We start from the raw sequence: 13,316 nt of genomic DNA, 5'->3' as shown, positions 1-13,316 counted from the left end.
TCATAGGCCCCGACTCATGAAGCCTGACATTTTGTACTCCAGTATCTGCAAGAAATGTACTCCACTCAGGGGTCAGCAAACCTCTGTGTCCTAATTTATGCCACGATAATGAATTTGTCGGGCGTTTTTGGCTATACCTCCTCCCAGGTGATTTTTCCCACATCTCAAAAAGGTAATGGAAGTGGATGAGAGCAGCTTAAAATCGCCAAAGGTAGCAACATTTTTGAAAGTTTAGATTTCATTGCAACCATAACTTTGTTTGATAAATTGGTTTTCTCCCTTGATGTCAATGCAGAAAGAGTTAATAAGCCAGGTCTCAGCCTTAATGTTTTTAAACTTACCTTGGGATGCAGACATGAGCTTCATGATTTAGGCCTCTTTCACACATCAGTTTTTTTGGCCATCAGTCACAATCCGTCTAAGTGTGAAAAAAAACGAATCCTGTGAAGACTGCCAAAATACTGATGCACTGGATCCGTTTTTTTGACGGCTCTGTCGAAGCAGGAGTTGTAGGAATTTAAAGGAACAGGATTCGAGAGAGAGAGAGAAATGACAGCCTCACTGGAGACTCTCCGTGAATACAGAATGCAACAGAAAAAAAAACAGAAGTGTGTGGATTACACAGGAACTAATATTCCCTGGTCTTGACGGCATTGCATAGCCACAGTCAGCCCAATCCATCAAATGATAAAGATCATTCAGCACTTCTGTGTGTGTAAAATACAGAAAGTGATTGGATTTCAAAATCACATTAAAAAGCCCCTCTCAGACGGACACATCCCTGACGCCCTCAGCGTTCTTAGTCATAGCCATAATTGGAACGTCCAGTAGAACAAATGTCACAATAACAACTTTTTTTTATATATATATATATATATATATATATATTTTTTCAATGCTAATAAAATGACTACTCAATGTGAAAGATTCAAGTTGGTAACATTGTAGATGACTGAGATCTAGTTTCCTTATACTGAAGCTAGAGAGACAGATAAAGCACAGATAGGGTCTTCTCCAGGTTATTCAGATAGGTACACATATGGTGCGCTTACATGGTGCGGTTATGTGTGACACAACCACTAATAGCGTGCAAAGAAGAGCCGCTGCAGCATCAATGTATAATTCAACCAGGAAAGGTGGATTGACATTCCATAAGTGTAGATCAGATCCACTTCTGGTTTAATTATACACAGATTTCTTACACTGACACACTCTATATAATTATACGGGTTATCGGGGTCCTTGATAATTTTTCCCTACATATACAAGAACTTAGAGGCAGGTCGTTATTACCCACCGGCCTGTTGTGCCTGGCTCAGAGCGGTCATGGATCACTCCTGCCGTAGATTCTGCTGCTTCCGGTGATGGCACGTCGACAGAGCAGCGTCTTCTCTACCACTCTCCACTGCAGGGTGTCTCTGCTGAAGCCATGCCGATAGGCAGCAGGAACCGGCTGTCAAACTGTGTGTGGGGCTGTCATTCAGCATGTCAGCAGTGACACCCCATCAACAGAGCAGTCTGGAACAAGAAGAGGTGCTCTTATATGAAGGAGCAGAATCTCCGGCAGGAGTGGTCCGTGACAATCCTGAGCTGGCAGAGATGAGTGACTACCTGCCTGTTAGTTCTCACCCCCAGTGAACAATCACCAAAGTCCCAGATAACCCCTTCATTTCAAATGGAGAAAGAGAGAGATTTTCCGCCGGTTCCAGGGTTAATATTCATGCCAGAGGAAATTTGCCGGACATGCGCAGTGGAAAAAAGCGGTCCGGCACAGGAAAAAAAAAAGTTGCATGGAACGCTTTTTCATGACGCTGCACCGTCACTTTTTGCCGTATGCGGCCAAAGCCGGACACGCCGTGTATCCATGCGGCACTAATGTATGTCAATGGGTAAAAAAACGGATCTGGCACCACATATCGCCGGATCCGGTTTGGCAAATTTTCGCCGCGTGACGCCGGATTCAAAAAGCAGGACATGTGAAAGTAGCCTAAGGCCTGTTACATACTTCAGTTATTGGTGATCAGGTGAAGTCCGCCGTTTCCGTTTTGGAAGAAACTGATGTCAGCGGACCGTTTTGTGGACGGATCCGCCGAAGTTGGAAAGGGCAGGAAATTTAAGAGAACCGCGGTCTGGAAAGAGAGAGACAGACAGACAGACAGACAGAAAAAGAGAGAAAAAGAAAGACAGAAAGAGAAAGAAAGAGAAAGAAAGACAGAGAGAGAGAAAGAGAGAGAAAGAGAGAGAAAAAGAGAGAGAAAGAGAGAGAAAGAGAGAGAAAGAGAGAGAAAAAGAGAGAGAAAGAGAGAGAAAGAGAGAGAAAGAGAGAAAAAGAGAGAGAAAGAGAGAGAAAGAGAGAGAAAGAGAGAGAAAGAGAGAGAGAAGAGAGAGAGAAGAGAGAGAGAAGAGAGAGAGAGAAGAGAGAGAAAGGGAGAGAAAGGGAGAGAAAGAGAGAGAAAGAAAGAGAGAGAGAAAGAGAGAGAGAAAGAGAAGAGATTTTTCTAAAACTGGCGGATTTTGACCGACGTCAAAAAACTGAAGTGTGAAACAAGCTAAGGCTATGTGCACACGCTGCGGTTTTGGCCGCAGCAGAACTGCAGCAGTTCTGCAGTGTACAGTAGCATGTTATTCTATGTGATTTACATTCTGCTGTGCACATGCTGCGGACTTATAACTGCGGAAAAGCTGTGGTTTTGAATCCGCAGAAAGAATTGACATGTCACTTCTTTCTGCGGATTCCACTGCGGTTTGCCACCTATTCCATTGTCCAGGTGTCAAACCGCAGGGGAAAACCGCAGGCCAATCCGCAGAGTGTGCACATAGTGTGGTCTGCTCATCCCATATCTGGGCTCCCAGTATCTAGGCTCAGCCAGCACGTCTCTCTGCCTGGCATGTGAGGCCCGCACTAGGTGTGATCACAGGTCTCTGCAGATAGGTAACAGAGCTTCTCACTGACTATAACCCGTCACCTCCATGTACAGAGCTACTACCCCCCGGAAACCAGTATCGGCGGTGACCACCCAGTACCCCAGGTGCACACGGCTTACGCTGAGCAGCTGCTCCGAGGAAATGCAGGAGATCAGCTCATCAAAGCTGGTGGTGCCCACAGTGAGGAACACGCACTTCCCCATGCCTCAGTGTGCACAGATCCCAGACCGGTAACGACGAGGAGAAGACGCGACCTACACCGTGCCAGCCAGGACCTTCCGTGATGTCATCGTCATGTGATAAGTCACGTGCCTGGAAGCCGTCAAGATTGGACGTGTCAGCACATGAGCAGGAAGAGTTCGTGCTATAGGGCTGTGCGTGTGTCAGGTGCATCCTGCAGGGCTGGTCTGTGTCATGTGTGCTGCAGTGCTGTGTGTGTGTGTAATGTGTGCTGCAGTGCTGTGTGTGTGTAATGTGTGCTGCAGTGCTGTGTGTGTGTGTGTAATGTGTGCTGCACTGCTGTGTGTGTAATGTGTGCTGCAGTGCTGTGTGTGTGTGTAATGTGTGCTGCAGTGCTGTGTGTGTAATGTGTGCTGCACTGCTGTGTGTGTGTGTAATGTGTGCTGCACTGCTGTGTGTGTGTGTAATGTGTGCTGCAGTGCTGTGTGTGTGTAATGTGTGCTGCAGTGCTGTGAGTGTGTAATGTGTGCTGCAGTGCTGTGTGTGTGTGTAATGTGTGCTGCAGTGCTGTGTGTGTGTGTAATGTGTGCTGCAGTGCTGTGTGTGTGTAATGTGTGCTGCAGTGCTGTGTGTGTGTAATGTGTGCTGCAGTGCTGTGTGTGTGTAATGTGTGCTGCAGTGCTGTGAGTGTGTAATGTGTGCTGCACTGCTGTGTGTGTGTGTAATGTGTGCTGCAGTGCTGTGTGTGTGTGTAATGTGTGCTGCAGTGCTGTGTGTGTGTAATGTGTGCTGCAGTGCTGTGTGTGTGTGTAATGTGTGCTGCACTGCTGTGTGTGTAATGTGTGCTGCACTGCTGTGTGTGTGTGTAATGTGTGCTGCAGTGCTGTGTGTGTAATGTGTGCTGCACTGCTGTGTGTGTGTGTAATGTGTGCTGCAGTGCTGTGTGTGTGTGTAATGTGTGCTGCAGTGCTGTGTGTGTGTAATGTGTGCTGTGTCTGTAATGTGTGCTGCAGTGCTGTGTGTGTGTGTAATGTGTGCTGCAGTGCTGTGTGTGTGTGTGTGTAATGTGTGCTGCAGTGCTGTGTGTGTGTGTAATGTGTGCTACAGTGCTCTGTGTGTAATGTGTGCTGCGAGTGTGTAATGTGTGCTGCAGTGCTGTGTGTGTGTGTGTGTGTGTGTAATGTGTGCTGCAGTGCTGTGTGTGTGTGTAATGTGTGCTGCACTACTGTGTGTGTGTGTAATGTGTGCTGCACTGCTGTGTGTGTGTAATGTGTGCTGCAGTGCTGTGTGTGTGTAATGTGTGCTGCAGTGCTGTGTGTGTGTAATGTGTACTGCAGTGCTGTGTGTGTGTGTGTAATGTGTGCTGCACTGCTGTGTGTGTGTGTAATGTGTGCTGCACTGCTGTGTGTGTGTGTAATGTGTGCTGCAGTGCTGTGAGTGTGTAATGTATGCTGCAGTGCTGTGTGTGTGTGTAATGTGTGCTGCAGTGCTGTGTGTGTGTAATGTGTGCTGCAGTGCTGTGTGTGTGTGTAATGTGTGCTGCAGTGCTGTGTGTGTGTGTAATGTGTGCTGCTGTATGTGTAATATGTGTAATGTGTGTGTAATGTGTGCTGCAGTGCTGTGTGTGTGTAATGTGTGCTGTGAGTGTGTAATGTGTGCTGCAGTGCTGTGAGTGTGTAATGTGTGCTGCACTGCTGTGTGTGTGTGTAATGTGTGCTGCACTGCTGTGTGTGTGTGTAATGTGTGCTGCAGTGCTGTGTGTGTGTAATGTGTGCTGCAGTGCTGTGTGTGTGTAATGTGTGCTGAAGGGCTGTGTGTGTGTAATGTGTGCTGCAGTGCTGTGTGTGTGTAATGTGTGCTGCAGGGCTGGTCTGTGTAATGTGTGCTGCACTGCTGTGTGTGTGTGTAATGTGTGCTGCAGTGCTGTGTGTGTGTAATGTGTGCTGCAGGGCTGGTCTGTGTAATGTGTGCTGCAGTGCTGTGTGTGTGTAATGTGTGCTGCACTGCTGTGTGTGTGTGTAATGTGTGCTGCAGTGCTGTGTGTGTGTAATGTGTGCTGCACTGCTGTGTGTGTGTGTAATGTGTGCTGCAGTGCTGTGTGTGTGTAATGTGTGCTGCAGGGCTGGTCTGTGTAATGTGTGCTGCAGTGCTGTGTGTGTGTAATGTGTGCCGCAGTGCTGTGTGTGTGTAATGTGTGCTGCAGTGCTGTGTGTGTGTAATGTGTGCTGAAGGGCTGTGTGTGTGTAATGTGTGCTGAAGGGCTGTGTGTGTGTAATGTGTGCTGCAGTGCTGTGAGTGTGTAATGTGTGCTGCACTGCTGTGTGTGTGTGTGTAATGTGTGCTGCAGTGCTGTGTGTGTGTGTAATGTGTGCTGAAGGGCTGTGTGTGTGTAATGTGTGCTGAAGGGCTGTGTGTGTGTAATGTGTGCTGCAGGGCTGGTCTGTGTAATGTGTGCTGCACTGCTGTGTGTGTGTGTAATGTGTGCTGCACTGCTGTGTGTGTGTAATGTGTGCTGCAGGGCTGGTCTGTGTAATGTGTGCTGTAGTGCTGTGTGTGTGTAATGTGTGCTGCACTGCTGTGTGTGTGTAATGTGTGCTGCAGTGCTGTGTGTGTGTAATGTGTGCTGCAGTGCTGTGTGTGTGTAATGTGTGCTGAAGGGCTGTGTGTGTGTAATGTGTGCTGCAGTGCTGTGTGTGTGTAATGTGTGCTGCAGGGCTGGTCTGTGTAATGTGTGCTGCACTGCTGTGTGTGTGTGTAATGTGTGCTGCAGTGCTGTGTGTGTGTAATGTGTGCTGCAGGGCTGGTCTGTGTAATGTGTGCTGCAGTGCTGTGTGTGTGTAATGTGTGCTGCACTGCTGTGTGTGTGTGTAATGTGTGCTGCAGTGCTGTGTGTGTGTAATGTGTGCTGCACTGCTGTGTGTGTGTGTAATGTGTGCTGCAGTGCTGTGTGTGTGTAATGTGTGCTGCAGGGCTGGTCTGTGTAATGTGTGCTGCAGTGCTGTGTGTGTGTAATGTGTGCTGCAGTGCTGTGTGTGTGTAATGTGTGCTGCAGTGCTGTGTGTGTGTGTAATGTGTGCTGCAGTGCTGTGTGTGTGTGTAATGTGTGCTGCTGTATGTGTAATGTGTGCTGCAGTGCTGTGTGTGTGTAATGTGTGCTGCAGTGCTGTGTGTGTGTGTAATGTGTGCTGCAGTGCTGTGAGTGTGTAATGTGTGCTGCACTGCTGTGTGTGTGTGTAATGTGTGCTGCAGTGCTGTGTGTGTGTAATGTGTGCTGCAGTGCTGTGTGTGTGTAATGTGTGCTGAAGGGCTGTGTGTGTGTAATGTGTGCTGCAGTGCTGTGTGTGTGTAATGTGTGCTGCACTGCTGTGTGTGTGTGTGTGTAATCTGTGCTGCAGTGCTGTGTGTGTGTAATGTGTGCTGCAGGGCTGGTCTGTGTAATGTGTGCTGCAGTGCTGTGTGTGTGTAATGTGTGCTGAAGGGCTGTGTGTGTGTAATGTGTGCTGCACTGCTGTGTGTGTGTGTAATGTGTGCTGCAGTGCTGTGTGTGTAATGTGTGCTGCAGTGCTGTGTGTGTGTGTAATGTGTGCTGCAGTGCTGTGTGTGTGTAATGTGTGCTGCAGTGCTGTGTGTGTGTGTAATGTGTGCTGCAGTGCTGTGTGTGTGTGTAATGTGTGCTGCAGTGCTGTGTGTGTGTAATGTGTGCTGCAGTGCTGTGTGTGTGTGTAATGTGTGCTGCAGTGCTGTGTGTGTGTAATGTGTGCTGTGTCTGTAATGTGTGCTGCAGTGCTGTGTGTGTGTGTAATGTGTGCTGCAGTGCTGTGTGTGTGTAATGTGTGCTGCAGTGCTGTGTGTGTGTGTATTGTGTGCTGCAGTGCTGTGTGTGTGTGTGTGTGTGTGTGTAATGTGTGCTGCAGTGCTCTGTGTGTAATGTGTGCTGCGAGTGTGTAATGTGTGCTGCAGTGCTGTGTGTGTATGTAATGTGTGCTGCAGTGCTGTGTGTGTGTGTAATGTGTGCTGCACTGCTGTGTGTGTGTGTAATGTGTGCTGCACTGCTGTGTGTGTGTGTAATGTGTGCTGCAGTGCTGTGTGTGTGTAATGTGTGCTGCAGTGCTGTGTGTGTGTGTAATGTGTGCTGCAGTGCTGTGAGTGTGTAATGTGTGCTGCACTGCTGTGTGTGTGTGTAATGTGTGCTGCAGTGCTGTGAGTGTGTAATGTGTGCTGCAGTGCTGTGTGTAATGTATGCTGCAGTGCTGTGTGTGTGTGTAATGTGTGCTGCAGTGCTGTGTGTGTGTAATGTGTGCTGCAGTGCTGTGTGTGTAATGTGTGCTGCAGTGCTGTGTGTGTAATGTGTGCTGCAGTGCTGTGTGTGTGTGTAATGTGTGCTGCAGTGCTGTGTGTGTGTAATGTGTGCTGCAGTGCTGTGTCTGTGTAATGTGTGCTGCTGTGTCTGTGTAATGTGTGCTGCAGTGCTGTGTGTGTAATGTGTGCTGTAGAGCTGTGTGTGTGTAATGTGTGCTGCAGTGTTGTGTGTGTGTGTGTGTGTAATGTGTGCTGCTGTGTGTGTGTAATGTGTGCTGCGAGTGTGTAATGTGTGCTGCAGTGTTGTGTGTGTGTGTAATGTGTGCTGCAGTGCTGTGTGTGTAATGTGTGCTGCTGTGTGTGTGTGTGTAATGTGTGCTGCAGTGCTGTGTGTGTGTAATGTGTGCTGCAGGGCTGTGTGTGTGTAATGTGTGCTGCAGGGCTGTGTGTGTGTAATGTGTGCTGCAGTGCTCTGTGTGTGTAATGTGTGCTGCAGGGCTGGTCTGTGTAATGTGTGCTGCACTGCTGTGTGTGTGTGTAATGTGTGCTGCAGTGCTGTGTGTGTGTGTAATGTGTGCTGCAGGGCTGGTCTTTGTAATGTGTGCTGCAGTGCTGTGTGTGTGTAATGTGTGCTGCAGTGCTGTGTGTGTGTGTGTAATGTGTGCTGCAGTGCTGTGAGTGTGTAATGTGTGCTGCACTGCTGTGTGTGTGTGTAATGTGTGCTGCAGTGCTGTGTGTGTGTAATGTGTGCTGCAGGGCTGGTCTGTGTAATGTGTGCTGCAGTGCTGTGTGTGTGTGTAATGTGTGCTGCAGTGCTGTGTGTGTAATTGTGTGTGTGTGTGTGATGTGTGCTGTTGTGTGTGTGTGTGTAATGTGTGCTGCAGTGCTGTGTGTGTAATGTGTGCTGCAGTGCTGTGTGTGTGTAATGTGTGCTGCAGTGCTGTGTCTGTGTAATGTGTGCTGCAGTGCTGTGTCTGTGTAATGTGTGCTGCAGTGCTGTGTCTGTGTAATGTGTGCTGCAGTGCTGTGTGTGTGTAATGCGTGCTGCAGTGCTGTGTGTGTGTAATGCGTGCTGCAGTGCTGTGTGTGTGTAATGTGTGCTGCAGTGCTGTGTGTGTGTGTAATGTGTGCTGTGTGTGTAATGTGTGCTGCAGTGCTGTGTGTGTGTGTAATGTGTGCTGCAGTGCTGTGTCTGTGTAATGTGTGCTGCAGTGCTGTGTGTGTAATGTGTGCTGCAGTGCTGTGTGTGTGTGTAATGTGTGCTGCAGTGCTGTGTGTGTGTGTAATGTGTGCTGCAGTGCTGTGTGTGTGTAATGTGTGCTGCAGTGCTGTGTGTGTGTGTGTAATGTGTGCTGCAGTGCTGTGTGTGTAATGTGTGCTGTGTCTGTAATGTGTGCTGCAGTGCTGTGTGTGTGTGTAATGTGTGCTGCAGTGCTGTGTGTGTGTGTGTGTAATGTGTGCTGCAGTGCTGTGTGTGTGTGTGTAATGTGTGCTGCAGTGCTCTGTGTGTAATGTGTGCTGCGAGTGTGTAATGTGTGCTGCAGTGCTGTGTGTGTAATGTGTGCTGCTGTGTGTGTGTGTGTGTGTAATGTGTGCTGCAGTGTTGTGTGTGTGTGTAATGTGTGCTGCAGTGCTGTGTGTGTGTAATGCGTGCTGCAGTGCTGTGTGTGTGTGTGTAATGCGTGCTGCAGTGCTGTGTGTGTGTAATGTGTGCTGCAGTGCTGTGTGTGTAATGTGTGCTGCAGTGCTGTGTGTGTGTGTAGTGTGCTGCAGTGCTGTGTGTGTGTAATGTGTGCTGCAGTGCTGTGTGTGTGTGTGTAATGTGTGCTGCAGTGCTGTGTGTGTAATGTGTGCTGTGTCTGTAATGTGTGCTGCAGTGCTGTGTGCTGTGTCTGTAAAGTGTGCTGCAGTGCTGTGTGTGTGTGTAATGTGTGCTGCAGTGCTGTGTGTGTGTAATGTGTGCTGCTGTGTGTGTGTAATGTGTGCTGCGAGTGTGTAGTGTGTGCTGCAGTGTTGTGTGTGTGTGTAATGTGTGCTGCAGTGCTGTGTGTGTAATGTGTGCTGCTGTGTGTGTGTGTGTAATGTGTGCTGCAGTGCTGTGTGTGTGTAATGCGTGCTGCAGTGCTGTGTGTGTGTGTAATGCGTGCTGCAGTGCTGTGTGTGTGTGTAATGTGTGCTGCAGTGCTGTGTGTGTGTGTAATGTGTGCTGCAGTGCTGTGTGTGTGTGTAATGTGTGCTGCACTGCTGTGTGTGTGTGTAATGTGTGCTGCACTGCTGTGTGTGTGTGTAATGTGTGCTGCACTGCTGTGTGTGTAATGTGTGCTGCAGTACTGTGTGTGTGTAATGTGTGCTGCAGTGCTGTGTGTGTGTAATGTGTGCTGCACTGCTGTGTGTGTGTGTGTAATGTGTGCTGCACTGCTGTGTGTGTGTGTGTAATGTGTGCTGCAGTGCTGTGTGTGTGTAATGTGTGCTGCAGTGCTGTGTGTGTGTAATGTGTGCTGCAGTGCTGTGTGTGTAATGTGTGCTGCAGTGCTGTGTGTGTAATGTGTGCTGCAGTGCTGTGTGTGTAATGTGTGCTGCAGTGCTGTGTGTGTGTGTAATGTGTGCTGCAGTGCTGTGTGTGTAATGTGTGCTGCAGTGCTGTGTGTGTGTGTAATGTGTGCTGCAGTGCTGTGTGTGTAATGTGTGCTGCAGTGCTGTGTGTGTGTAATGTGTGCTGCAGTGCTGTGTGTGTGTGTGTAATGTGTGCTGCAGTGCTGTGTGTGTAATGTGTGCTGTGTCTGTAATGTGTGCTGCAGTGCTGTGTGTGTGTCTGTAATGTGTGCTGCAGTGCTGTGTGTGTGTGTAATGTGTGCTGCAGTGCTGTGTGTGTGTGTAATGTGTGCTGCAGTGCTGTGTGTGTGTGTGTGTGTAATGTGTGCTGCAGTGCTCTGTGTGTAATGTGTGCTGCGAGTGTGTAATGTGTGCTGCAGTGGTGTGTGTGTGTGTAATGTGTGCTGCAGTGCTGTGTGTGTAATGTGTGCTGCTGTGTGTGTGTGTGTGTAATGTGTGCTGCAGTGCTGTGTGTGTGTGTAATGTGTGCTGCAGTGCTGTGTGTGTGTAATGCGTGCTGCAGTGCTGTGTGTGTGTGTGTGTAATGCGTGCTGCAGTGCTGTGTGTGTGTAATGTGTGCTGCAGTGCTGTGTGTGTAATGTGTGCTGCAGTGCTGTGTGTGTGTGTAGTGTGCTGCAGTGCTGTGTGTGTGTGTAATGTGTGCTGCAGTGCTGTGTGTGTGTGTAATGTGTGCTGCAGTGCTGTGTGTGTAATGTGTGCTGTGTCTGTAATGTGTGCTGCAGTGCTGTGTGCTGTGTCTGTAAAGTGTGCTGCAGTGCTGTGTGTGTGTGTAATGTGTGCTGCAGTGCTGTGTGTGTGTAATGTGTGCTGCTGTGTGTGTGTAATGTGTGCTGCGAGTGTGTAGTGTGTGCTGCAGTGTTGTGTGTGTGTGTAATGTGTGCTGCAGTGCTGTGTGTGTAATGTGTGCTGCTGTGTGTGTGTGTGTAATGTGTGCTGCAGTGCTGTGTGTGTGTGTGTAATGTGTGCTGCAGTGCTGTGTGTGTGTAATGCGTGCTGCAGTGCTGTGTGTGTGTGTAATGTGTGCTGCAGTGCTGTGTGTGTGTGTAATGTGTGCTGCAGTGCTGTGTGTGTGTAATGTGTGCTGCAGGGCTGGTCTGTGTAATGTGTGCTGCACTGCTGTGTGTGTAATGTGTGCTGCAGTGCTGTGTGTGTGTAATGTGTGCTGCAGGGCTGGTCTGTGTAATGTGTGCTGCAGTGCTGTGTGTGTGTAATGTGTGCTGCAGTGCTGTGTGTGTGTAATGTGTGCTGCAGGGCTGGTCTGTGTAATGTGTGCTGCAGTGCTGTGTGTGTGTAATGTGTGCTGCAGTGCTGTGTGTGTGTGTAATGTGGGCTGCAGTGCTGTGAGTGTGTAATGTGTGCTGCACTGCTGTGTGTGTGTGTAATGTGTGCTGCAGTGCTGTGAGTGTGTAATGTGTGCTGCAGTGCTGTGTGTGTGTAATGTGTGCTGCAGGGCTGGTCTGTGTAATGTGTGCTGCAGTGCTGTGTGTGTGTGTAATGTGTGCTGCAGTGCTGTGTGTGTAATGTGTGCTGTTGTGTGTGTGTGTAATGTGTGCTGTTGTGTGTGTGTGTGTGTGTGTAATGTGTGCTGCAGTGCTGTGTGTGTGTAATGTGTGCTGCGAGTGTGTAATGTGTGCTGCAGTGTTGTGTGTGTGTGTAATGTGTGCTGCAGTGCTGTGTGTGTAATGTGTGCTGCTGTGTGTGTGTGTAATGTGTGCTGCAGTGCTGTGTGTGTGTAATGTGTGCTGCAGGGCTGTGTGTGTGTAATGTGTGCTGTGTCTGTAATGTGTGCTGCAGTGCTGTGTGCTGTGTCTGTAAAGTGTGCTGCAGTGCTGTGTGTGTGTGTAATGTGTGCTGCAGTGCTGTGTGTGTGTGTAATGTGTGCTGCAGTGCTGTGTGTGTGTAATGTGTGCTGTGTGTGTGTAATGTGTGCTGCAGTGCTGTGTGTGTAATGTGTGCTGTAGAGCTGTGTGTGTGTAATGTGTGCTGCAGTGTTGTGTGTGTGTGTGTAATGTGTGCTGCTGTGTGTGTGTAATGTGTGCTGCAGTGCTGTGTGTGTGTAATGCGTGCTGCAGTGCTGTGTGTGTAATGTGTGCTGCTGTGTGTGTGTGTGTAATGTGTGCTGTGTGTGTGTGTAATGTGTGCTGCAGTGCTGTGTGTGTGTAATGCGTGCTGCAGTGCTGTGTGTGTGTAATGTGTGCTGCAGTGCTGTGTGTGTGTGTAATGTGTGCTGCAGTGCTGTGTGTGTGTGTAATGTGTGCTGTGAGTGTGTAATGTGTGCTGCAGTGCTGTGTGTGTAATGTGTGCTGTAGAGCTGTGTGTGTGTAATGTGTGCTGCAGTGTTTGTGTGTGTGTGTAATGTGTGCTGCTGTGTGTGTGTGTGTGTGTAATGTGTGCTGCAGGGCTGGTCTGTGTAATGTGTGCTGCAGTGCTGTGTGTGTGTGTATTGTGTGCTGCAGTGCTGTGTGTGTAATGTGTGCTGTTGTGTGTGTGTGTGTGTGTGTGTAATATGTGCTGTGTGTGTGTGTGTAATGTGTGCTGCAGTGCTGTGTGTGTGTGTAATGTGTGCTGCAGTGCTGTGTGTGTGTAATGTGTGCTGCAGTGCTGTGTCTGTGTAATGTGTGCTGCAGTGCTGTGTCTGTGTAATGTGTGCTGCAGTGCTGTGTGTGTAATGTGTGCTGTAGAGCTGTGTGTGTAATGTGTGCTGCAGTGTTGTGTGTGTGTAATGTGTGCTGCTGTGTGTGTGTAATGTGTGCTGCGAGTGTGTAATGTGTGCTGCAGTGTTGTGTGTGTGTGTGTGTGTGTAATGTGTGCTGCAGTGCTGTGTGTGTGTGTAATGTGTGCTGCAGTGCTGTGTGTGTGTAATGTGTGCTGCAGTGCTGTGTGTGTGTGTAATGTGTGCTGCAGTGCTGTGTGTGTAATGTGTGCTGCAGTGCTGTGTGTGTGTAATGTGTGCTGCAGTGCTGTGTGTGTAATGTGTGCTGCAGTGCTGTGTGTGTGTGTAATGTGTGCTGCAGTGCTGTGTGTGTGTGTGTAATGTGTGCTGCAGTGTTGTGTGTGTAATGTGTGCTGTGAGTGTGTAATGTGTGCTGCAGTGCTGTGTGTGTAATGTGTGCTGTAGAGCTGTGTGTGTGTAATGTGTGCTGCAGTGTTGTGTGTGTGTGTGTAATGTGTGCTGCTGTGTGTGTGTGTAATGTGTGCTGCGAGTGTGTAATGTGTGCTGCAGTGGTGTGTATGTGTGTAATGCGTGCTGCAGTGCTGTGTGTGTGTGTAATGCGTGCTGCAGTGCTGTGTGTGTGTGT

The 13,316-nt window shown here is 48.9% G+C and overlaps 1 protein-coding gene across 1 annotated transcript in view; it reads right to left on the bottom strand.

Moving 5' to 3' along the window:
• The window catches only part of ALG13 (ALG13 UDP-N-acetylglucosaminyltransferase subunit), a 198,163-nt gene extending 194,916 nt beyond the window's left edge, over positions 1 to 3,247 (bottom strand). The window contains exon 1 of the mRNA XM_073547540.1: positions 3,045 to 3,247. Coding sequence (XP_073403641.1) covers positions 3,045 to 3,128 — 84 coding nt within the window. The 5' untranslated portion in view covers positions 3,129 to 3,247. The remainder of the gene's footprint in view (positions 1 to 3,044) is intronic.
• Positions 3,248 to 13,316: the final 10,069 nt, after the last annotated feature.

Source organism: Dendrobates tinctorius, unplaced genomic scaffold (assembly GCF_039654945.1).
Source record: "Dendrobates tinctorius isolate UK_male_01 unplaced genomic scaffold, ASM3965494v1 ptg000154l, whole genome shotgun sequence".
In the NCBI taxonomy this organism is placed as follows: Eukaryota; Metazoa; Chordata; class Amphibia; order Anura; family Dendrobatidae; genus Dendrobates; species Dendrobates tinctorius.
The sequence above is the reverse complement of the archived record's forward strand: the minus strand, read 5'-3'. Positions and strand labels throughout refer to the sequence as shown.